Source organism: Rhinopithecus roxellana, chromosome 3 (genome assembly GCF_007565055.1).
Source record: "Rhinopithecus roxellana isolate Shanxi Qingling chromosome 3, ASM756505v1, whole genome shotgun sequence".
Classification (NCBI taxonomy): Eukaryota; Metazoa; Chordata; class Mammalia; order Primates; family Cercopithecidae; genus Rhinopithecus; species Rhinopithecus roxellana.
This window is the reverse complement of record NC_044551.1, coordinates 155,579,991-155,603,670: the sequence shown is the minus strand read 5'-3', so window position 1 is coordinate 155,603,670 and position 23,680 is coordinate 155,579,991. Positions and strand designations below refer to the sequence as shown.

At 45.4% G+C, this 23,680-nt stretch overlaps 1 protein-coding gene across 1 annotated transcript in view; it reads right to left on the bottom strand.

The window, feature by feature from the left end:
- Positions 1-606: 606 nt before the first annotated feature.
- Positions 607-23,680, bottom strand: part of CTNNA1 (catenin alpha 1) — a 180,253-nt gene continuing 157,179 nt past the window's right edge. Inside the window, exons 11-18 of the mRNA XM_010388106.2 lie at positions 18,201-18,357; positions 11,114-11,314; positions 10,409-10,560; positions 6,454-6,564; positions 5,201-5,382; positions 4,920-5,025; positions 3,191-3,325; positions 607-1,804 (exon numbers count right to left, since the gene is read on the bottom strand). Of these exons, the coding sequence (XP_010386408.1) occupies positions 1,517-1,804; positions 3,191-3,325; positions 4,920-5,025; positions 5,201-5,382; positions 6,454-6,564; positions 10,409-10,560; positions 11,114-11,314; positions 18,201-18,357 (1,332 nt within the window). The 3' untranslated portion in view covers positions 607-1,516. The remainder of the gene's footprint in view (positions 1,805-3,190; positions 3,326-4,919; positions 5,026-5,200; positions 5,383-6,453; positions 6,565-10,408; positions 10,561-11,113; positions 11,315-18,200; positions 18,358-23,680) is intronic.

Below are 23,680 nucleotides of genomic sequence, written 5' to 3'. Positions count from 1 at the left end.
CAGACACAACCTCTCAGCCTCAGGAAAGGAGAAGGAGCCCCCAGTAAGGCAGGCAGAACCTGAGTGGGGTGTCCTGGAAACCGAGTTAGCAGCGTTCAGGAGTCCTTGTCCTCCTCCTCCCCGCCACCACACCCCCAGGCAGCTTGCATAATGAGGTCTGAAGACCATTGTCAGTGTCACTGGCAGTGGAAGGCAGTCGCCCTGACGAGGGGAGGTGGAGGGAGCAAGGCGACAGCCGGCTGGGAGTGGGGAAGGATCATGGGGTTAAGGGTTTTCATCTCGAAGGCCGCTATCACAGGTGTGTGTGCTGACAAGAAGGGTGCAGGAGAGGGGACATTTATAATGAAGACAGGGTTGCCTCCGAGGTTGACATGAACCTCAAGGAATGGACATGTGAACTCCCAAGGTGGGGGTGCAGGGTGGGGCACTCAATAGGACAAGGGACATGGCCCTCCCTGATGGGCTGGCATGAGCCGTGCAGCCTAGAGCCAGTCTCCCTTCCGGGCATCCCCATCCTGGAAGAGAGGGACACAGGGAGGGCCCAGAGCACCACAGATGCTGTGAGCACTTGAAGGAAGAGATGACGACTTTGGCCTCTTGGATGTAGTGGTTTCATAGTGGACTTTATTGGGAAAAGTTAGTGTAAAAAACATTCAAATTTGTAAAATTTATATAAGATGGTAAGTTACGCCTTATAGTTACAGTAATCACTATAGTAATCACAAATAAGGTAAAGTCTAAATTACGGCCTTAGCAAACACTGCTTTGTCAGGTTTTCTGCTGCAAGCCCAAGGCGGGAAACACTGCAACTATTAGAAGTGAGCCCAGTGATGAATTTGCATTTGAAGCTGGAAGAAAGAGGAGAAAAGTGTGTTCTGATTACGACACTGTAGCCTAAAAAAAGCAACTTTACTAATGTCCTGCAGCAGCGTACATTAGTAATTGTAACCATGCATTTAAATTCTCATTTCATGTCATAGAGTAATCAGTTTTCTTCATGATACATGACGTTTTACTGAGTTTGTTCCTCTAAAGACCTTTCTGGGAACATTCCTTCTCCAGGGACTGCTTCCTGAGATGCCCAGGTTGCTTACCACAGGTCATCTTTGGTCATTTAAAAGCAGTCAAGCTGTCTGGACTGCACCCTCTCAACTGAGGTTGAGCCAAATTCTCTTCTCTCAAACCCTAATGCCGCCCTCACTAAGAGAATGGGCATCTCGGCTTGCTCAGAGCATTATTAACAAGCTAATGTGGGATTCTCTTTGGTTATGGAATTTTTACTTTTATTTAAGCATATAAAAAAAATACAGCTAGAAGTAGGCTCCTGCATTCTAAAAGCATTTTTAATCAACTTAAACTATGTTCTTGGAAAATTCACCACCTGGACTGGTTCACAGTCTGCCTATTTCCCTGTGGAATCTAACATCAGTGTTGTATTTAGCAAATTCATTTGAGTGATGAACAGTGACTGATCTTCAGGAGCCCAGAGGGGTGGCAGCAGCTGGCCTGGGCAGACTTAGATGCTGTCCATGGCTTTGAACTCGCTGAGGGCCTGCACCGGGTTCACATGCTTCTTCTGAGATGCCCGTTTAATCTTGGTCTGCGTCTCATCCTGTTTCTCTCTCTTCACCAAGGGCTTTTTCTCTGGTGCCTTCATCTTCCATGACACAGCAGGAAGGTTGAGGGAAGCCATACCCTGCGACTTTTGGTATTTGGTGGAGGCGACGTAGGATGCCTTCACTGTCTGCACCACAGCATTCATCAAGTTCTTGGCTGCCTGGATCAGGGACATGGCGCTGTCCACCTACGAGGCAGACAGGGGTGGTGAGAAGCACAGGCCTGCCCTCCAGCATCGTGGACATAGGTGGGCTGTGCCTGAAGCGGGAGCCCCTACTCCTCTGCAAGACCAGGGCCTGGGCAGGTCGCAGAGGATTGGGCAGCAGCCTGTTGCTGAGGAACACCCTCAACAGCTGCTCTTATCTAAATAGCCTGGAAGCACCTGCCCTCAGACCCTTTGAAGAAGACATGAGGCAGCCTCGCCTTGCTCGCCCCCACCCTCCAGCAAGTGTTTATTCACTTAGAGCGGAAGCCACTGTGAGTGATCCCAGAGCTACAAGCACGTGGGAGAGGAGAAGCAGGAATCGAGACAGGGACGTTTATGGCAAAGCAGATGAGCAAATGGTCTCAATATGTTCAATATAAGAAGTGTTTCTTTTCTTTTCTTTTTTTTTTTTTTTTTTGAGATGGAGTCTTGCTCTGTCGCCCTGGCTGGAGTGCAGTGGCCGGATCTCAGCTCACTGCAAGCTCCGCCTCCCGGGTTTACGCCATTCTCCTGCCTCAGCCTCCGAGTAGCTGGGACTACAGGCGCCCGCCACCTCGCCCAGCTAGTTTTTTGTATTTTTAGTGGAGACGGGGTTTCACCATGTTAGCCAGGATGGTCTCGATCTCCTGACCTCGTGATCCGCCCGTCTCGGCCTCCCAAAGTGCTGGGATTACAGGCTTGAGCCACCGCGCCCGGCCAAGAAGTGTTTCTTTTAAAGGAAATTTAATGGGATTAAAAGAAGCCACGGAGGCTCGGTGGACCCCAGTCCACTCAGCAAACCTCCTTCCCCTGCCCTAGGTGAGAAAGGCCTCAGAACTGTGACCTGACAAAAAGAAAGAGATGCTACCCGAGCACTCTGAGGGGTGAAGGGCTTTCAAGAAAGCCTCCTATCGATGTCTACTCTTAATTCCTCTCTGGGGGAAGAAAAGGAAGTTTCGTTTTGTTTTGAGACAGAGTCTTGCCCTGTCGCCCAGACTGGAGTGCAGTGGTGCCATCTCGGCTCACTGCAACCTCTGTCTCCCAGGCTCAAGCAATTCTTGTGTCTCAGCCTCCCAAGTAGCTGGGACTTACAAGCACCTGCCACCACGCCCGGTCCCAAGGAAGATTTTTAAAAATTTGTCTCCCAGTGAGTGGCCAGCAGAGGGGAAGCGGCCAGCCTTTCAGCCCTTGAAGTGGCCCGCCCGTGTCACAGTTCTACAGGGAACAGATGATGGACAGACCTTGGTCTCCGGAGGCTGGGACAGGACTTGGGGTTTCTGCTCAGCACACATTCCCAGGGCAGGTGTGTATGTGGATAGGAAGTGACTTCATTTCTGACAAGGGTCAGCACGTTCCCACTGGCCCTCTTTTTTCTCAGCTAGTGCTTACCCCAGAGACAACGAGCTCCCCGCCGAGATTCTGCACCTCGGCCTTGACCTTGCTACAGATGTTGAGCTGGTGGCAGTAGAGGGCGATGCGTTGCAGGTAGGCCAGCAGGTCCTGCTTGCAAGCCGAGTCTGGGCACTGAAGGGAGAGCAGGCTTAGCACCAAGCACCCTGGCCTGGACCAAGCACCTCCCACCCTATGGGTGTTTCTTAAAGGTTCAGCGTGGCACTCACATGCTTCCTGTCCTCTTGCTGGAGCAAAATCACCCAATTACCTGAGGCAGTCACAGCCCTTGCCTACACTCTGCTTGGGGATGGAGGCAGGTGAGCTGATGGAAGTCGTTCATGGGACCCTGGCTGCGCCGCACAGCACTGGTTGTACAGCCAAGGCCTTCTGAGCCTCCCGCTGACTTCCCTCCCGTGACAGCAGGGAAACCACCCTGGCCAAGGATCCCCTCACCCCACATGGCAGGGTGGAGGCCCGTGCTCCTCAAGGTGAGAACAAGCTGGCTCAGCAAGTAGGAGCCTGGCTATGGAGAAAAGTCCAGATGTTTTGAGCTAAGTAAACAAATAGTTCTTCTGCTCCGAGGCACTTTGCGTTATTAAGGCCTGATGACAAAAGCCACTCACTGCAGGCTGAGGTGGAGGATAAATGAGTAAAGCAAAACAAGAAAAAAAGCAGTCGGGGATGGTCAAAGAGAAAAGGGCGGCCCCTGCCCAGTTCCTGTCTCCCTCCATATCTCAGGGTTTTAGAGGCTCCCAGATTAGGACCAGCCTAGAAAGCTTTACCCAAAGGAAGAAACAGAGCACCTCTCAAGTGTTCATAGCAAGCAAAGTACACCACAGAGACTGGTATGAACTGAAACCCTGCAGACCATACTGGAGATGAGCTGTATTCTAAGTAGTTATGGAAGCAGGGCAGCCATGTGATTTGCATTTTCAGATGACAGTACTGGCAGCTGGATGCAGAAGGAAGTGGAGAGAGGAAAGAATAGGAAATCAGGAGCAGCCACAGTAGTCCAAGTGGCTATGGAGCTCTGCAGACAGGACAAGACTGGTTTGTGTTGAGATACATTTGGCTAATGGAAGCAATAGGCCCTATTACCGATTGTGTGGGAGTCAAGGATGCCTTTACAATCTTTGGCTTGAGTAAGGAGGGACGTCTCACACATCCTGTGGCCTAGATGAGGCTGAGAGTTTGGATATTTCAGGGAAGATGGTGGGGAGGTTTGTTAACTACAGAGAAAAACTAGAACCGAGAAAGAGCATCTCTTGATCAGGCTTAAAACACCAAATGAAACGTATTGTACAATTTCCAGGTGATAGGAACCATATTTTTGTACCTATCAGTGTGAGGGAATAGGGGGATGACGGCAGGGTGACTGAGAGCCACAGTGCTGAGGATGAAGAAACCTGGCCCCAGCAGCCTTCCACAGCACTGGCCACATGGCTTCTGGCTGCCCTCGGCCCCTGCCCAGAGGGGAGAGAGGGAACTGAGACATAATAGACAACAGCAGAGGTTAATTTGGCTACAAGTGATGGAAGATTATTCCAGGACATCCACATCTGCTCTGGAGAATCCTTACGAATCTATGATGGGATGAATAAGAACCATTTTTAGAGATGGGCGGCAAAAGTGCTGTGGCCCATGAAACTTACCCTGAATGGACCAGGCTGGGCTGCCTGAGTCCCAGAAGGAGCTTGGAGACCCACCTGGCAGGTCTGTCACTTACGTAATCTGCGATGGTCCGGCCAAGCCTGTCCATCCTGGATCCTGCCTCAGCAATTTTCTTGGCAGCACTGATGACATCTGATGTATTTTTGAGTGGTCCTTTACCTCTGAGAAGAGAGAACAAGGATCATTGTATGTGAAACCCCTCACAGTTGGAGATGAGTAGAAAACAGAAGATGTCCACAAAGCCCCATGGCTTGGGCTGTCTGAGCTGCTGTGCAGGTGACCTGTGGGGAAAAAAGTGGCCCCTGTGCAGCCTGGTGGGGCCAGGGTGCTGCTCACCGGGTAAAGTCAGTCATCTCCATCATAATCATGCACATCTGCTTGGCTAGCACAATGATGTCATTGCCACTGTCATCCCATTTGGACACTTCAGCATCCAGCTTGCTCTTTTCTTCCTGGAAGCTGGCCACCTGTTCCGCAATCTTTGCTTTTTGCTCCTGGGGAAGCTGAGCCATGATCGCCTGTGATCAGAAGCACAAAGAGCTCTTACATAAAAAGAATATGAAGTTCTCAGAGTGCATTAGCCAAGAATATTTCCAACAGGCAATCTATGGCATAGGTAGGATAATGCTTTAACAGATTTCACTTTGCCTAAAGGGCTATTTCTCTCATTTTTTGCAGACACTTATAGCAGCCTGAATTTCCGACCCACTTTCGAGCACAAGTTTTAGTGTGGAAGCAAACAGCAAGGGGTGGAAGGCTAATGCGGAAGCTTTGGAATCACAACTGTGCAGGACAGAATCTGCTTATTAATTCTTTAATACAAGATAAGAAATGAGAGAAGGGGTTGAACCCTGGTGGACATTTCCAGCTATTCAAGGTGAACTGAAAGTGGCTTTAGAATGTACACCTGAAGAAAGAGGGCTAAGCACTAAGGCCATACTCGAGCAGCACCTGGAGGCCTGCTGCCCACCTCCAGCCCACAGACCTACGGCTGAAGCTCCTCCCTCTCAGCTTCCCAAAGTGCTCATGACGGAGCAGGACATAAGGCAGGGATGTGCTCGCTGTTCACGACAGATTTCCAAGGAGTGAAATCAAAGACTCCTTAGAAATATTTCTTGGCATCCTCCCCAAAACATAAATGCTATTGATTGAAGATTTAATGACTCAAATGAATGCAATGGCTCTGACTGGCTTTCTTGAATGTACCACTGTTATTTTTTTAAACCCATGAATAATTAAATAGTTCATACCCATGGTATCATTGAGATGGCCAAAGGCAGCAATCTTTTTCAAATTTCACGATCCTTTCAACAAACACTGCATTGACTAAATTTCAGCCCTTTCCTGACCCAGGGCTCTATCATAAACCAAAGCCCCAGGGCACTGCAGAGGAGGCCCAGGACCTGGTCTGTCTCTAGCTGAGGAGGCTACAAGTGACTAGCAGGTGCCACAACTTAGTTTAACTTCAGTCTACTGCCAGACAGAGAGAAATGGTGTTCTGAATACTGAGGGTGTTTTCCTGGAAACGAGAAAGGGGACAGGGAAGGTCAGCAGCACAAGCTGAACTGCCCCATGGAGCGCTTCCTTACCCGGGCACTCTGGCCAGCTATCAGCTGATCGTCTTCTGTCTGGACGCTTGTCCTACTTCTGACATCGAAATCTTCTGTCTCAAAGTCAGAGTCATCCAACTCCTCAGGGGTCTGCCACCAAGACAGAGATCACAAGTCAGACACATCTCTGGGCCACGGGCCACCAGCCCCCAGCCACCCTGAGCCTCTTGGCCAGGGGCACGGAGGCCCAGAATTCTGGATTTTAATGTGCAGTATTCTGAACAGTATGACGAATAAAGTCAAAATCACTCAGCATTTGTCTCAAACCTCTGCTTCACTGGTGCACGCGCTGGGCTGCCTGGCCCACAGCAGGCCTCCGCTGGCTTCACTGTGTGTGGGGCCCAATGGCTATCACTGAGTCAATTCACTATTTCTTTGTAAGACATAAGGTTGTTTTTCTTCCTTTGAGACAGAGTCTCGCTCTGTCACCCAGGCTGGAGTGCAGTGGCGTGATCTTGGAATCAATGCAACCTCCGTCTTCCGGGTTCAAGTGATTCACCTGCCTCAGCCTACGAGTAGCTGGGATTAGAGGCAACATGCCACCATGCCTGGGTAATTTTTGTATTTTTAGAAGAGACGGGGTTTCTCCATGCTGGCCAGGCTGGTCTTGAACTTCTGACCTCGGGTGATCCACCCCTGCCTTGGGCTCCCAAAATGCTGGGTGGGTTTACAGGCATGAACCACCGTGCCTGGTGACATAAGGTTTTTACTTCCTGATTTACTTCCCCAACACCTGTATTTTAAGACAAAGATGAGAACTGTCCTGGGTAGAAAAGGTACTGACTTAAAAACAGAGGTGTTTTGTATAATATTAAGCGGATCTGTTTAACTTTCCTACTTTATGACAAAAAGAAAATTAAGTAACTGAGCCTTCTGTTAGGGTACCAAGGCTGCTTGGAGGAGTAAAAATAGGCAATTTTAAAGTATTCTTTTGACTTTCATCAAAAGAAAAGAGGGGAGAATATGACAGGTAAGGGCTGAGTAAATACCCAAGGGACTGATTACTGGTCCTAGCTCTTTGCTTTAATTATGAAATAAAATTCTTATTTTGTACCAACTACCAGCCTCTCACGATTAGCTACTGACTTGAAACATAATGTTGTCCTCTGGCAGTTATCAGTAAGGGGGCAGCAGGCAGAACAGCTGGGGTTGGCGCTCAGCCCAGCCGGCTGGCCTGTGACAGGAGGGCAGTGAGGCGAGTCCCTCATCTGTACCAGGACCTAGTCCAAGCACAGCCCAAGGACTTGCTGTGAGGTTCAAACAAGAAGATATGCAAGAAACATTCCGGAGCCACCAAGAGCGTGCTGCGCAAAGGCTGGGCCTGTCCCTTGATGAGGTGAGAAGAGTGGATGCTCACGCAAGGTGGCACCAGACGGCATGTCCGCGTGACGTCCTGGAGCCCGATGGACTTGGTGACACAAAACACGATGCCAGCACTGACGGTTTTAACGCTGCAGTCACACATGCCTTCGGGACTGGCACGCAATCAATCAGTTAAGGGGCTTTTCAAAGGACCACCTCCTAACATCATCTCTGCCTTCCCAGGACCCCATCGCAGACCCAAGAACCGTTCTTGCAAAGAAAACCGAGTACTCTCATTCATTCATTCATTCATTCATTCATTCAATTCATTCATTCTCTCTCTGCCAAGCATTCTGGGCCCTAGAGATACAAAGTGACAGACAGACAAAAATTCCTCTCATGCATATTCTAATGGAAGAAATGGCAACAAAGTAAGCAAATGAATTATATGACACATCAAAAGTGACCAGTGTATAAAGAAAGCAGAGAGGAATAAAGGGAGATTTTAATTCCATATGGGTGTTTGGAAAAGTCTGATGAGAAGGTGCTCTCAAGGAGGGGGAAGGCGGGGCGGGCGGCAGCATTGAGACTGTGGGGAAGGGGCATTGGCCCAGGGAACTGCGTGAATAGCAAGGAGGCCACAGAAGGGGGGCTTAGCTCACTGCCCCTATGTCACCAGCTTGCCTGGAACCCCATGAGCACAAGGGGAGATAAGCAGGAGATGAGGTTGGAGAAGCGACAGGTTCTAGTCCTAGAAAGCCTTGTAGGCCAGCATAAAGAATGAGTGACGTGGCTGCCTGTGGAGAGGATGGCACAGAGGATAACATGATCCGACTGAAGCTTAAGAGAAATCGCTCTGGCTGCCCTGTGGCTCATGAGACTGTAGGCACCCAGGATGGGAACGGGGAGCCAGCTGAGTGGCACCTGCATGAACCCAGGTGAGAGGTACTGGTGGCTTGGACGAGGGTGAGAACATGTTCAGGTTCTCTACTGTGAAGGGAGAGCCAAAAGAATTCACAGATAAAGCAGATGTGAGGTATGGGACAAAAGGGAAATAAAAGATCCGAGGTCTGCGCATGAGCAAGGGAAGACGGAGTCACTATCAACATGTGCTGCCTGGGTGGAGCAAGTGAGAGGGAGGAGGCAAGGTGCACAGGCAAGTGTGGAACTTAGGAGAGTCGGCCTCTAGACAGGACTCTGAAGAGGCCAAGGACTTCCCAGCAGGCCACACCCATGTTTCACAGGCTGAGGAGATGGGGAGAAACCAGCCAAGGAGACTGAGAAGGGGTGTGGGTCAAGAGATTTTTTTCCCCTTAAAAATGGGAGAATCATCATAGGCTTGGGGAAAGGTACAGAAGGCAGGGGGTGAAGAAGCTGGGACCCCAGTACAAGGACATGCAAGGGACGGCCTCGGCCAGAAGCACCAATAGCGATGCCCATAGTCCTAGGACGAAGGCAGAGCACACGGGCATGGATGCAGTGGGGTGGCCGTACTAACTGCCTCAGTATCCTCAATGAAATCGGCAAGAGGGCCAATAGGACAGGGGCACAGTTGTGGGTGGTTGGACGGGCACCTGTTGCAGGGCAGCAAGGGCCCACAAATGGCCGCAGCTTCTGCGGCTCCGTCGGCGTGGCTGTGGCCACCTGCACTGTGCTCAGGAGAGCAGGATCTTGCTAAGACTGCACCTTGCAAGGCAAGTGTAAGGAAATAGCAGGGCAGAGGAGTCAGAATATTCAACTATGGACTCAAAGCTGAAAAAGGACTGAACCAAGGACACAAGGGGCTGAGTGAGTGTCAAACGGGGAGGACCAACTGACTGAAGGCCCCACAGTGGACTCAAAGGCTTGCTGGGGTTTGCAGGACTCAAGGGCACAACCTCAACAATAGAACCGGGCGGCTGGGGATGACAAAGACAATGGCAGGCAGTGACAAAAGCTGAGGTACAGCTATGGCCATGAGGCTGAGGTGGAGGAGGACAAGACATCAAGAAACTGAGATGCCCAGGGACTGGAAGGATGATTCTTGAATGAAGATAGGAATAGTGTCAGAGAGCAGGACGGTAAGCCGGGAGCTCAACCACAGACGCCGCAGAGGCCCCTTTCTCCTCTGCCCTTGCTACAGGCCCTCCAGGCATTCTGGCTATGGGGAAAGGGGCTCAGCACTTGGCCATGAGCCTAGGAGCATCACCTGGGGCCACTTCTCCCCCCAACACCCTGGGGTTCCATCATCCTGTCTGCCTGCAGCCCCTCTCAAGAGAGGGGCACTCCATGTGAACAGTAACTTGAATCTGTATTACGAAAAGACTTCCTTCTCTGATACTAGCTTGAGAACCATTATTTTCTATAATTTCCTGCCTAACTCAAACTGAAGCCTCATGTTGTAGAGACTGTCTATCCTAAATTAAATCGTCAACTCAGGCTAGCTCCTCTTCTTGGCCCAAGTTTGGGCTCTAACTTGCAACTAACAGTCATTTTAGACAACATAATTAAATATATCTCATTCTAACAGCTTTTAGATTCATGGTTTTAATATACTGCTACCGCATCTGCCGAGTTCTAGAATGACGCATTGCTCAAGTTTAGCAAATGATAAGAAAGAAGCTGTTAAGACGTCTGAAATGCAGTTACTCACCCTTATCATCAGCACTGCTTTCCTGATGTCCCGGATGCCATCATATACCAGGCGGGAGGCATCGATAAACTCATTCTCATCCATTGGCTGGGCAGGGTCCGAGCTGAGGGCTTCCACGGCCGCCTCTACTTGCTCAGTAAAACGTGGCATGACTGTGGAGAAAGAGGCACAGCAGATGTCCTTGTACGCAGGCAGCATCATTCCCCTGACCCTCCCTGAATCACTCGGCTAGACAGAAAGAGGTGAGGCTTATGATGAAGAGCCTCTGCTTCTACCTATGTGAGGAGTATTTATGGTTGAAATAAATTAAATGCAGTATTTTACAACGACTCGAATCATCTTTTTCTCTGCAACAGAGGGATTGGATGGTTGAGAACTTGGAAGTGAGACTAACTTGAAGCCTTGCTTAAGAATGGGACCTACCTTAATTTAGTCTTTACTCACTAATAGGAGATTAAACTCAGAAATTCATCTTAAATAGTGGTTTAGAATTAGTCCCGTGATTACTCATGAGATACACATGAAGAAAATACGCTTGTGAGGCCTGAATTTGGCTATGACCAACTTCTCAGGAGCCTAATGTGCCATGAGACCAAATCTGAGTTCCCGACTCCTCCTTCCTCACCACAGGGCTGGGCTAATCGGGTGGCCTGCCCTACTCAGGTTGCGGTGTGTGCGAGCACTGAAAAGCTAGAGTTCCCGTACCTGTGTTGGAGAGAAGCTTAGTGGCTTCCAGAACCTTCTCTGTGTAGACTCCTGGCTCATAGTTGTCCATCTCTGAGGTGACTACGTGAATGACCCGGGCTGCCCGGCCTCGAATTGCACCAGCTGTGCGGTCCAGGCCATCCACATCCTTCTCCTGGAGAGCAATGACACATTTGTTCACATCTTCCAAAATGTGATTCTCTGGAGAACAAGCAAAAAGCTGAATGAGGAAGGAGGCCTTCTATGAGAAGGTGGTAACTGTAAGCTGGCATCTATCATTTATTGTTTGCTTGGTGCCAGCCACAGTGCTGAAAGCTTTACATATACTTCATTGGAGAGACCAGTGACTAGTGACAGAGACAGACTAAACCTGTTATCACCCTCAAGAATAACAATCTTCATTCCAGGCTTTAAAAACAAAACAAAATAAAAAAACAGGAGACATGCCCATCTTTGAGACACAGTTGTTCTGTAAGCCTGGCAGAAAATCATAGAAGCATCAATAACTTCTCTTCCTCTAGCTTCACTGACCCTATGTCCCAAATAAAGGAAAGGCTAAATTAGAACAAAAGTCCACTGTCCCCTCTTCCCTCTCCTTCCAGGAGATGCTGATGATATTCAGACAATCTACCAAGAAGCCAGTACAGCCCAGGGGAAGGAGAAGGTGCTGGAAAGCAGGTTGAAGCCTCCTCTAGAGGAGCCTGAGGCATGACTTGAACTATTTAATAACCCTCTTCATGGCACACAGATGGGCTTATTACGATATTTGAAGGGTCCCTAGAGGTGAAAACCCCTGACTCCTATGAAGCTGATGGGTGGCTCCTAACAGTCACACAGCTGAATTTGGGCAACACACCAAAACTATTTTACCTCAAAGGAAAAAGCCTGACACTATAAAATTTTAGGAACCCCACCACAAAGGGTTTGCTCAAACTCATCTATAACAACGTGGAAGCAAACCAAGAGAAGAGTAGATAAGTCAATTATGGGAACTACGCAGCCATTAAAGTGCAGATCTGGAGGCTGAGGCAGGAGGATGGCTTGAACCCAGGAGGCAGAGGTTGCAGTGAGCCGAGATTACGCCACTGCACTCCAGCCTGGGCAACACAGTGAGACTCCATCTCAAAAACAAAAACCAAAACAAACAAAAAATACCTTTCCAGAGAAGGCCAGGAAATAGTAAGAATTCTTATTAGAGAAGGGAAAACTAGATTACTGCAATATATTTAAGACCATATTTTGGTCTCTATTAATTATAGATTATGAGACTTGCCAGGGTTTATACCAATGAACTAATGAAAGAGTAAACATATTAAACTTCTAACATAAACACATTTTAAGAGGGATATTTAAACCAATTACAAGAATAAATGGATTTGGAGCCCATCACACGCATTTTTAAAGTATATAAACTCTAATAATTCAAACTAAAAAGTGTACTGAGCAGGCCGACCATACAAGGTTTTGGGTTAAAAATTGTTGTTTTTACTGGATCTAACACAATACCATTAAGATGAAACTTGCATTGCTAAGGAAAGGAATAGAATGGAAAGAAAGCGTGTTGATAACAAAACTAAGAACCAATGTTTTCTCATATCATTGATTTTAAGACTCATCCCTGTTTCAGAATCAATGAAGTATGGCATTCCTTTCCGTTCATTAAACAAAGTGACCGAAACTTCTACCAAGGATTTTTTAACCTTTGTCTAGATATCTCTATGGTTTGGTTTTTTTTTTTTTTTTTAATCCACCTAGACTTTCTTGAATTCATCCTGGCCTTCTTTTAGATGAACCTAAACCAGGAAGGGGTATGCCATTTTTTAGAGTAACATTCCCCACTTCAGAAAGCTGAACAAAGTAATATTCTCTACCCTCATGAAACACTTGTCTCTAGGAAAGCCCTAGCCTCACTGAGGCTGCCGCCCAGGACAGAGCACCCAGCCTCCTCTCTACAACTGAACCTGAAGGGGGGAGGTGCGAGTCCACTGTTTAACGGAGGGGGACAGGCTGTGCCCACACTAACTGAAACCATAAATCATTTTAGCTAAGGAAACAGCATAGGTCCACTATGAGTAGATACACAAATCTGTACCTATGAACAGCTGTCTAATATATGATTTATAGGTGTGCTCCTAATAGAAAAAAATCATACACACACACACAACAGTCCATACAAAATATGGACAACTATATGTAAATGAATATAAAAGGAATTATATTATGGACACTATTGTATCTTTTTCACTTGAAAACCTTTCTAGGTCTGGCCCTACAGATCTACCTCGTCCATTTTAATGGCTGCATAGTATCCTACTGAAGAGACGGAGGGGCTATGATTCACTTATTCAATCTCTCCTTAGACATTCTGGTTGAAGAAAACATCCCTATACAGGTATTTTGGCAAACATTTGTGACACTCTCCTGGAGAAAATGTCTAGCAATGAGATCGCTGAGTTAAAAGGTATATATGTTTAGGGTAGAAGTGTGGCACCTAATTGCCCTCCAGGAATGATGCCAATTGGCATTCTCCATAAGAGATGTCAGAACTTCAGTCTACAATGTGTAGCAATAGAGCCTCTTCTTTGTACACTCTGCCCTGGGTATCTTTATAGCATGCAGTGTATGCAGGGCTGCTGCACACAAAGAAAATGAAAACGATGTTTCATACTTTATGTAGAGGATTTACCCTGTGACATGAACTATTCTGAGGGCTTGCCATGTAAACTCTATGTAGTAAGCTTAAAAAGAAAAAAAAAAATCACCAGCCGGGTGATTTTTGATTACATGGTGGCTCATGCCTGTAATCCCAGCACTTTGGGAGGCTGAGGCGGGCAGATCACGAGGTCAAGAGATCGGGACCATTCTGGCCAACATGGTGAAACCCCATCTCTACTGAAAATACAGAAATTAGGTGGGTGTGGTGGCAGGTGCCTGTAATCCCAGCTACTCAGGAGGCTGAGGCAGGAGAATCGCTTGAACCCGGGAGGTGGAGACTGCAGTGAGCCAAGATCACGCCACTGCACTCCAGCCTGGCAACAGAGTGAGACTCCGTCTCCAAAAAAAAAAAAAAAAAAAAAAAAAAATCACCACTAATCTAACTTCACCACTTCCTCCAAAGACAGAAACTCTGTCTATAGTTTAGCATTTCTGCTATTAAACACAAAACCAACATTTAGGTACAGTAATCTTTCTATTTAATGACCTCCCAATCAGACCAAATTCTTTGGACACACTGACACTTAATGAAGGCGAGTGCAAATTACCACTCCAAGTGTTGCTCCAAAGCATTTAATGCATTATATTGTTTCTAAGAGCATTTAGTAAAAAATTTAATAAACCCAATTACAGCTTCTTTAAACAATCACTTGCGTCTTCAAAAAAAGGGAGCCAAAACTGCTACATGTAAGCAGAGTGAGAGAATGGAAATCAATAACATTTCCATGGAAAATGTTTATCAAACACAATCCAAGTGAAATTCAGAGTCTTTGTCACTTTGATGAATTTCAAACCACTCTCCTTAAGGGATTGGTCAATATAAATATATTCTTGGTTTGCTGAATGCTACCATTTTAAACCATCTCCAATATTTACAAGGCAGCATTTGGAATAGAACAGCCTGTGGGTGAGGAGACCCTACCCCTCCTCCCTGGAGGTATCATGCATATTCCTCTCTTTCTATGCAAGTGCGACTGTCACATTATTTGGCAATGACCAAAGTTCCCTTGCCCTACAGCCTCATAAAATGTTGGCATGGGGTCTTGGTGGCTGCACCAGGTTATACACAAGATGACTATTACTTTTTGAGCCACAAATGCATGACTTGTTCTAAGTATGAGGGAATTTCTGGAACCAATGGGGCAGAATATCCAGAACAAAGGAGTTGAAGCCCTACTCCATAAATGATTTCCTCATGGATGGGTTCTCAGTGACTGGACAGCGCTATAGTCAATATCCAGGCCCCATGGAGTGTAAAAGAATTTGAGGCTGGGCGCGGTGGCTCAAGCCTGTAATCCCAGCACTTTGGGAGGCCGAGACGGGCGGATCACGAGGTCAGGAGATCAAGACCATCCTGGCTAACCCGGTGAAACCCCGTCTCTACTAAAAAATACAAAAAAACTAGCCGGGCGAGGTGGCGGGCACTTGTAGTCCCAGCTACTTGGGAGGCTGAGGCAGGAGAATGGCGTAAACCCGGGAGGCGGAGCTTGCAGTGAGCTGAGATCCGGCCACTGCACTCCAGCCTGGGCGACAGAGCAAGACTCCGTCTCAAAAAAAAAAAAAAAAAAGAATCTGATGGTGGAAAATCACAAATGCAAATACTACATAAAACCTCTCACACTGTATCAAAGGGCCTCAAGCCCCAGGAGACAGCAGAAAACAAACACTCCAAGGAGTCAGGGTGCATCCCTGCTGTTCATTTAGTAAAAGCTACGAAGCCCACCTACCTCAAAAGCCAGATCCGGTGCTGGGCACTTGCCAGGCAGCCCCCTACTCAAAAACAAGCCCATCTCACTATGGATCCACCGAAGCACCACTATTGCTTTAGGGCCAGGGGACATTGGCAAATGAGGCAGGGTCAGGTCAGGGCCAAGATGTGGCTTCCCATCTAAATACTGCCCGTGACTGCTGCAGATGACACTTGCCTAGGCTGTGTGTCAGGTGAGATGGGGAAGTATCTCTAGTCCCCCGAAATAAAAAGTGCTAAAGCTGGGCCGGACGCGGTGGCTCACACCTGTAATCCCACAACTTTGGGAGGCTGAGGCGGGTGGGTCACCTGAGGTCAGGAGTTCGAGACCAGCCTGGCCAACGTGGTGAAACCTTGTCTCTACTAAAAATACAAAAAATTAGCAGGGCATGGTGGCAAGCACCTGTAATCCCAGCTACTCGGGAGGAGGGCTGAGGCAGGAGAATTGCTTGAACCACCAGGAGGCAGAGGTTGCGGTGAGCCGAGATCCCGCCATTGCACTCCAGCCTAGGCAACAAGAGCAAAACTCTATCTCCAAAAAAAAAAGTGCTAAAGCTACCATGGATGAGGTATGTACGTAAGAGTATAAAGGAGTCTGAATGCTGCAAATTAACTGGTCACTCCAGTAGAAACCTGACCAGGCATCTGCTTGTCTCCATCCTTTATCTATTCCCCCCAAAAAGCATATTATATAAATCAGAGGAATTATGAAGAAAGGTCTTGCCCTATTAATGATTTAATTACTTAACATTCCTAGGCAAGGCTGTGACACAACATCAGAAAAACACACCAGGTAGACTTCTAAGATTCAGATGCTCTAAAAACACCACCACCTTTGACTGAAAGAATTGTTCCATGATTTTATTTGCTAAATAGAAACTGTCTAAACTCCTTTCCATCAAATCAATCCCCTCTTATACTCTCATACATTTGCATAAAAACTGAACACGCTCACCAGACAACAGTGTATCTGTTAAAAGAATTTGATTTCTCTTTACCATTCTTTTATGTCATATGCCCTAAAGATATTGCCTAGAATCCACTAAATGCTATTGCAGAATCCCTTTTCTTCACTGACTTGATGAATGGTGCATGAGGGACATTTGATGCTGTTACATTTTACTTTGCTATAAGGAGGACTGAAAATCCCTTCAGACCAAGCCTGAGACATACCCAACCTAATCTCAAAAAAGTAACTTTAAGAATGTAGTATTTATCCGGAGGAGGGCTCTGCATTTAGATTTCAGAATTTGTTGTTTGCTTAAAAGTGTGCTGTGAAGGTGGAATGTTTTTCTCTAAACCGATGAAAAAGAATAATTCAGTACTTCATTGGGAAAAACAACAGAAGGCCAAGATTTCCCAAAAAAGTCACTGCTGCATTTTTGGCACCTGCAAAGATGTGCTTGCAAATGAGTTTTTTGTTTTAAAGTACCAACACCTGCAATTTGGCAGTCCTGCAGCAACATGGTTTACCCCCTACTTTTTGCGGTTTACAGATTGCCTGCTCCTCAGTTTCTCAAGTTAAGCCAAGACTACCCGTCCTAAGGAGAGAGTGCGAAGACAGGGAGGCATTGGTATGCAGAACACAGTCACCCTTATATAGGTCACTGCTGGAGGGCTGTGCTGTGCATGTACTTAAGCCCACGTTCTAGCCTGTGGTTCCCTGGGGTGACAGGTAGTTTCAGCCCTACAAAAACTTAGCCACTGATTCTCCCCACAGCCACTGGCCTCAGGAAGTCTGGCACTTTCAGAGAGCAAGCCGTGCAGCCAAGGGCAACAGAGGCCCCGTTAAATGGAGAATGCATTTATAGTTACTCAACTCTAAGAAGATGGGATTGAAATTTATCTCTGTGTGATAAACACTGAATTGCATTTGACAGACATTTTCTATATGAATGCAATTTACTAAGTCATTACCAGTTTATGTTTATATAATGAAATCAACTGTTTTTGTGAGGTGAATTACCCAGATTTATTTTTTGCAAGTTCATAATTAAATGGCACTTAAATATTTCCTCTCTGTTTTCTATCTGTGCATCATACAGACATTCTGTCTTTGGAAAAGTAGGCAGATAAACTATGACTGCGATCATCTCTGAGAGACAGAAGAGAGGCTTTCCAAGAAGGGAAGAAATTATTTTAAAAAAGAAACTAAAGGTGATGGTGTTGAGAATGAGAATCCCTTCTTCTCCTAAGTTTCATAGGCTCTTAACAAATAACCACAGTCTCCACCAAGACACAGATCAATGTTTTTTTCTAAACACAATGGCAGCAAGAGGGATGATGGATGGTCATAGTGTTCTACAGGTCCCAGTTGAAAGACCTCACTCTATACAAGCAGGGATAAGCCTTTGCCAGCCAGGTTTCTAATTCATGCTCCTAGGATTCAGACCAGCCCTATCAAGGGAAACATCTCCAACCCCAGCTACTTCCCAGTAGCTGAGAAGCTGTCACTTGAAAACCCTGTAGCTGATGGCTTTTTAAACATTAAAATGAAAATCAGCACAATATTATTGTTAGAATAATTTACCTGCCAAGACGCAGGGGTGTTTGCCCATTAATACAGCTTAGACAAAAGTAATTATGAACATCTTCACATACTTCTCTGGGGAACCAGCTCATTACCTGAGACAGCCAAGAAGTCATCAATGGAAGTAATGTCATCGACAGCATCTGTGAGAACACGGACTTGTTTTTCCCACTGTTCTTTAAAAAGATCCATGTTCTCTTGGGCCAGTTTACTCTGTGGTTTTGCTGCTAAAGCCAATGCAGCATTAATAACCTGCAAAAGATATTAAACTTCATTGTTTACTCTTTTTCAGAGTCATGGCTTTGTCGTACATGCATTTCACTAGGAGACATCACACCACATGCTCTATCCTAACTATCATAAAGACAGGGGAAGAGTGTTAAACTACAGGTTTTATATGGTGAGGTTGAAGTAATATATATTTTATTTGCAAACTATGGACAATGATAAAACAAATAAAAAATAACTGTACTAGTTTCATTCATGGTGGCAAGTCTACCATTTTCAGTGACACTAAATTCTAGGCTTTTTACTCCTCATATAGACACATACATAGCCACATCAAAAAATACACAATTAGAATTATATGCCACTTAAAATGGACTATCCTGATTCTTATTGTAAATATTTCTCCATATCATTAGATATATGTTTAAAACACTAAGTTTATTATTCTATGTTATGGACACACTGTTTTTCTCCTACTGTAGGATGTCTGGGTTGTTCTGGTTACCACAAATATCTTGTGATGAAAATGTGGCATTTCAGGTTCTCGATACATTATCAAAATGTATTCATGAAAAATACATTGTATCTAAGCAAAAGTATTTTTCATTTTCTTTTTAATGGAAGGATATTTGACAAAAAACTGCTCAAAAAATGTATAATCTATTAAGGTTTAAAAATAATTTTAGGCCAGGTGCGGTGGCTCACACCTATAATCCCAGCACTTTGGGAGGCCAAGGTGGTCAGATCACCTGAGGTCAGGAGTTCAAGACCAGCCTGACCAACATGGTGAAATCCCATCCCTACTAAAAATACAAAATTGGCCAGGTGTGGTGGCGCACGCCTGTAATCCCAGCTACTCAGGAGGCTGAGGCAGAAGAATCGCTTGAACCCGAGAGGTGGAGGCTGCGGTGAGCGGAGATTACGCCATTGCACTCCAGCCTGGGTAACAAGAGTAAAACTCTATCTCAAAAAAATAAATAAATAAAATTAAAAAAATAAAATAAATATTAATTTTAAACCCTGGATAACATAGTGAGACCCCATCTCTACAAACAATAAAGAAAATGAGCTGGGCATGGTGGCACACACCTGTAGTCCCAGCTACTTGACAGGCCAAAGTGGGAACACTGCTTGAGCCCAGGAGGTCAAGGGTACAGTGAGCTGTGATCCCACCACTGCACTCCAGCTTGGGCAACACAGTGAGACTCCACCTCAAAAAGACAAGCTGGGCATGGTGGCTCAAGCTCGTAATCCCAACACTTTGGGAGGCTGAGGCAGGAGGACTGCTTGAGCCCAGGAGTTCAAGACCAGCCTGGGCAAACATAGGAAGACTCTGTCTCCAAAAAAAACCAAAAGACAAAAAACAGCTTTATTGAGGTAAAATTCACCTATCTACAATTCACCCATTTAAAGGACACAATTTCATTGTTTTTAAAGTATATTTGCAGTTGTGCAACATTCACCACATTCAGTTTTAGAACATTTTCATCACTCCAAAAAGAAACCCCATCCATATCCATTAGCAGCCATTTCCCATAACTCTCCTTACTCCTCCCCCCCTCCTTTTTTTTTTGCAACCACTAATTTACTTTCTATCTCTATGGATCTGTCTATTGTGGACATTTCAGATAAATGGAATCATATATAACATGTGGACTTCTGTAACTTGCTTTGTGTGTGTTTCTTTTAGAGACTGAGTCTTGCTCTGTCACCCAGGCTGGAATGCAGTGGTGCGATCTCAGCTCACTGCAACCTCCCCCCCCCCAGGCTCAAGTGATTCCTGTGTCTCAGCCTCCCAAGTAGCTGGGATTACAGGTGTGCACCACCACGCCAGGCAAATTTTTGTATTTTCAGTAGAGACGGGTTTTCGCCATGCTGGCCACACTGGTCTCGAACTCCTGACCACCTCCTCCCAAAGTGCTGGGATTACAGGCATGAGCCACTGCTCCCGGCCTAATATAATGTTTTAAAAGTTCATTGATGGCCGGGCGCAGTGGCTCAAGCCTGTAATCTCAGCACTTTGGGAGGCCGAGACGGGCAGATCACGAGGTCAGGAGATCGAGACCATCCTGGCTAACACAGTGAAACCCCCGTCTCTACTAAAAAATACAAAAAAAAAAAAAATAGCCGGGCGAGGTGGCGGGCGCCTGTAGTCCCAGCTACTCAGGAGGCTGAGGCAGGAGAATGGCGTAAAGCCGGGAGGCGGAGCTTGCAGTGAGCTGAGATCCGGCCACTGCACTCCAGCCCGGGCGACAGAGCGAGACTCCGTCTCAAAAAAAAAAAAAAAAAAAAAAAAAAAAAAAAAAAAAAAGTTCATTGATGTGTAGCATGTATCAGTACTTTGCTCCTTTTTGTTGATGAGTAAGATTCTGTTATATGACCATGCCACATTTTATTTAACCATTCATTAGTTAATGAACATTTGAATTATTGCCACTCTGTTATGAATAATGTTGCTATGAACACTCATACACGTTTCTGTGTTTTTATTTCTCTGGGAATGGAGTAGAACTGCTGGGAAATAGAGTAAACTTTGTGTTGAACCTTTTGAGAAGCTGCTTTACCTTTTTCCAAAGTGGCTGCACCTTTTTACATCCCACCAGTGTGTATGAGGGTTACCATGCCCTACATCTTCACTAACACTTGTTATTTTCCCCCTTTTTGGTTAATTCTAGATATGCTAGTAGATCTGAAGTGATCACCCTGATGGCTGATGATGACAGGTATTGTTTCATATGCTTATTGTCCGTTTCTTTATATTCTTTGAAAAGATGTCTATTCTGATCCTTCAGCTGTATTCATTGAATAAGTGAATAATGAGAGTAGCATGAAAATGGGCTGAGAGAATAATTAGTAGGATTCTTAGGTACAAGGTGCTTATGGGTTATTAGAAGTAAATGTGTTTATTTTATTTTTTTGAGACGGAGTCTCCCTCTGTCGCCCAGGCTGGAGTGCAGTGGTGTGATCTTGGCTCACTGCAACCTCCACCTCCCAGGTTCAAGTGATTCTCCTGCCTCAGCCTCCTGAGTAGCTGGGACTACAGGCGCGTGCCACCACACCTGGCTAATTTTTGTAATTTTAGTAGAGACAGGGTTTCACTGTGTTAGCCAGGATGGTCTCGATCTCCTGACCTCGTGATCCGCCTGCCTTGGCCTCCCAAAATGCTAGCATTACAGGCATGAGCCACCATGCCCAGCCCAGTAAATGTGTTTTTATAATCATGCAACTTGGGAAGGAGGCAAAGACAAGAGGAAAGTGCTGGACCTGGATGAGGCAGGAGTGTGGAGGCAGCCCTGAGTGGAGGAGTCTGGGGTGAGTTTTCAGATGCTTTGGATCATGGGTGTAATTCCCAATTTACTGGAGGGGTATTCAAGAATGTTATAACTTAGCCCTCAAAGGCTGGAAGTGATCATAGACTAAAGAAGACTCAGACCCACTAGAATGGTGCCGCTATTCCTCTTCCCTCCTAAACACTTAGAACTGGTAGATTATCAGACTATCAATTATAGATTCACAGGCATAGGGAACTGAGCCATCCCAGTTTATGAACTATTAATAGCCCAACACTTCCATAAGTGCCTGGGTTTAGGCAATAATTTGGAAGAAGAGATCCTTGTTTTTCTCACGTTATGCTGTGGTCGCCCACATTTTCATCTGAGAGACTTATTCCTTCCTGCCATTCCTTATCCACTAGATGTGTTCACCATTGTAAGACCACTTTCTTCATTAATTAACTTACTAATTCAATAATGTTATCCATGTTTCAGAGTGGAGCTATGCACTGTAAGAATATCTGGCTAGTGAAAATGTTTCCTAAGAGAGCCAAGTAAACATGGGCAGGGAATTAATTATACGTTTTAAGTATTTTCCACTACAAAGGGAAATCTTTGTTATATATTGCATACAGTATAATGAGGGGAAGCACCTTGCCTAAGGTTAATTTTCTCATTTTGATTACAGCATTGTATACCAAAGACAGCTGATAATATTAAATACTCATTTCTGATTACTCTTACTGAATTTGGAATAGAAAGAGGTGTCCTGGCTGAGCACAGTGGCTCATGCCTGTAATCCCAGCACTCTGGGAGGCTGAGGTGGGGAGATTGCCTAAACCCAGAAGGCCAAGGCTGCAGTAAGCCATGATCATGCCACTGCACTCCAGCCTGAGTAACAGTGAGACCGTGTCACCTTTTAAAAAAATATATAGCTATGTCCTTAACATACTACTTTAATCATCCAACACAACACTGAGTTGTGAAACTATAAAATCATTTACCTTAAAAAATCAAGACGTTATTAATTGGAATACTTACTGTCACCACTGGTTAAATAATATAATGGACTTTCTAGCCAATGAAATAAGGTAAGAAATGAAAATAATAGGAAAAGCTGTTAGAAAAATGAGAAAAATCACACATTCCAATGCAAATTACACAGAAAATTGAAGTATATAAATTATTATTATTATTTTTTTTGGAGACAGGGTCTCCCTCTGTCGCTCAGGCTAGAGTGCAGTGTCATGATAGCTCACTACAACCTCCGCCTCCCAGGTTCAAGCGAGTCTTCCGCTTCTGCCTCCTGAGTAGCTGGGATTACAGGTGTGTGCCACCACACCTGGCTAATTTATGTATTTTTAGTAGAGATGGGGTTTCACCATATTGGTCAGGCTGGTCTGGAACTCCCGACCTCAGGTGGTCCACCCGGTGTGGCCTCCCAAAGTGCTGGGATTAGTGGCGTAAGCCACAGTACCTGGCCTGAAAAAACTCTTAGAATAAAAGTTCATTAATATAACTAAAGACAATGTAAAATAGTAAAAACCAACAGCTTTTCTATATGCCAGGAAAAAAACAGAATACAAAATGAAGGGAGTGTCAGATCTCCCACAAAGCAATTCATATGAAATATGTAAAGGTTAAATCTGTAAAGAAACAATCAGTTTCAATGAAATTGAATGAAAGTTTAAAAAAAAAAAAAAAAACTGAAAGTTAAAAAAAACAAAACTGAAAGTTTAAAAAAAGTCACTTCGGTTATATACTAAGTTGCCATATGTACTAAGTCACCATTAGTCACAATATTTATGTCTTAGAAAATTCTATTTCAAAATAACAATGGGAGAAGTCAACCTATAAATACAATTATGTATGTCTGTATTTAAATATATATTACAGATTAAATATACAATATTACATAAATCAATAAGGAAAACACCAAAACAGCAGTAGAAAAACAGGGACAGGAATGGACCACTTAAGGTACTTAAGTATAAATGATGAGAAAACAGCTGTTGGGTAGGGGGGGAGTTTACTCTTATTTATAACTTTAAAAACAAAAATTAATGTTACTATTA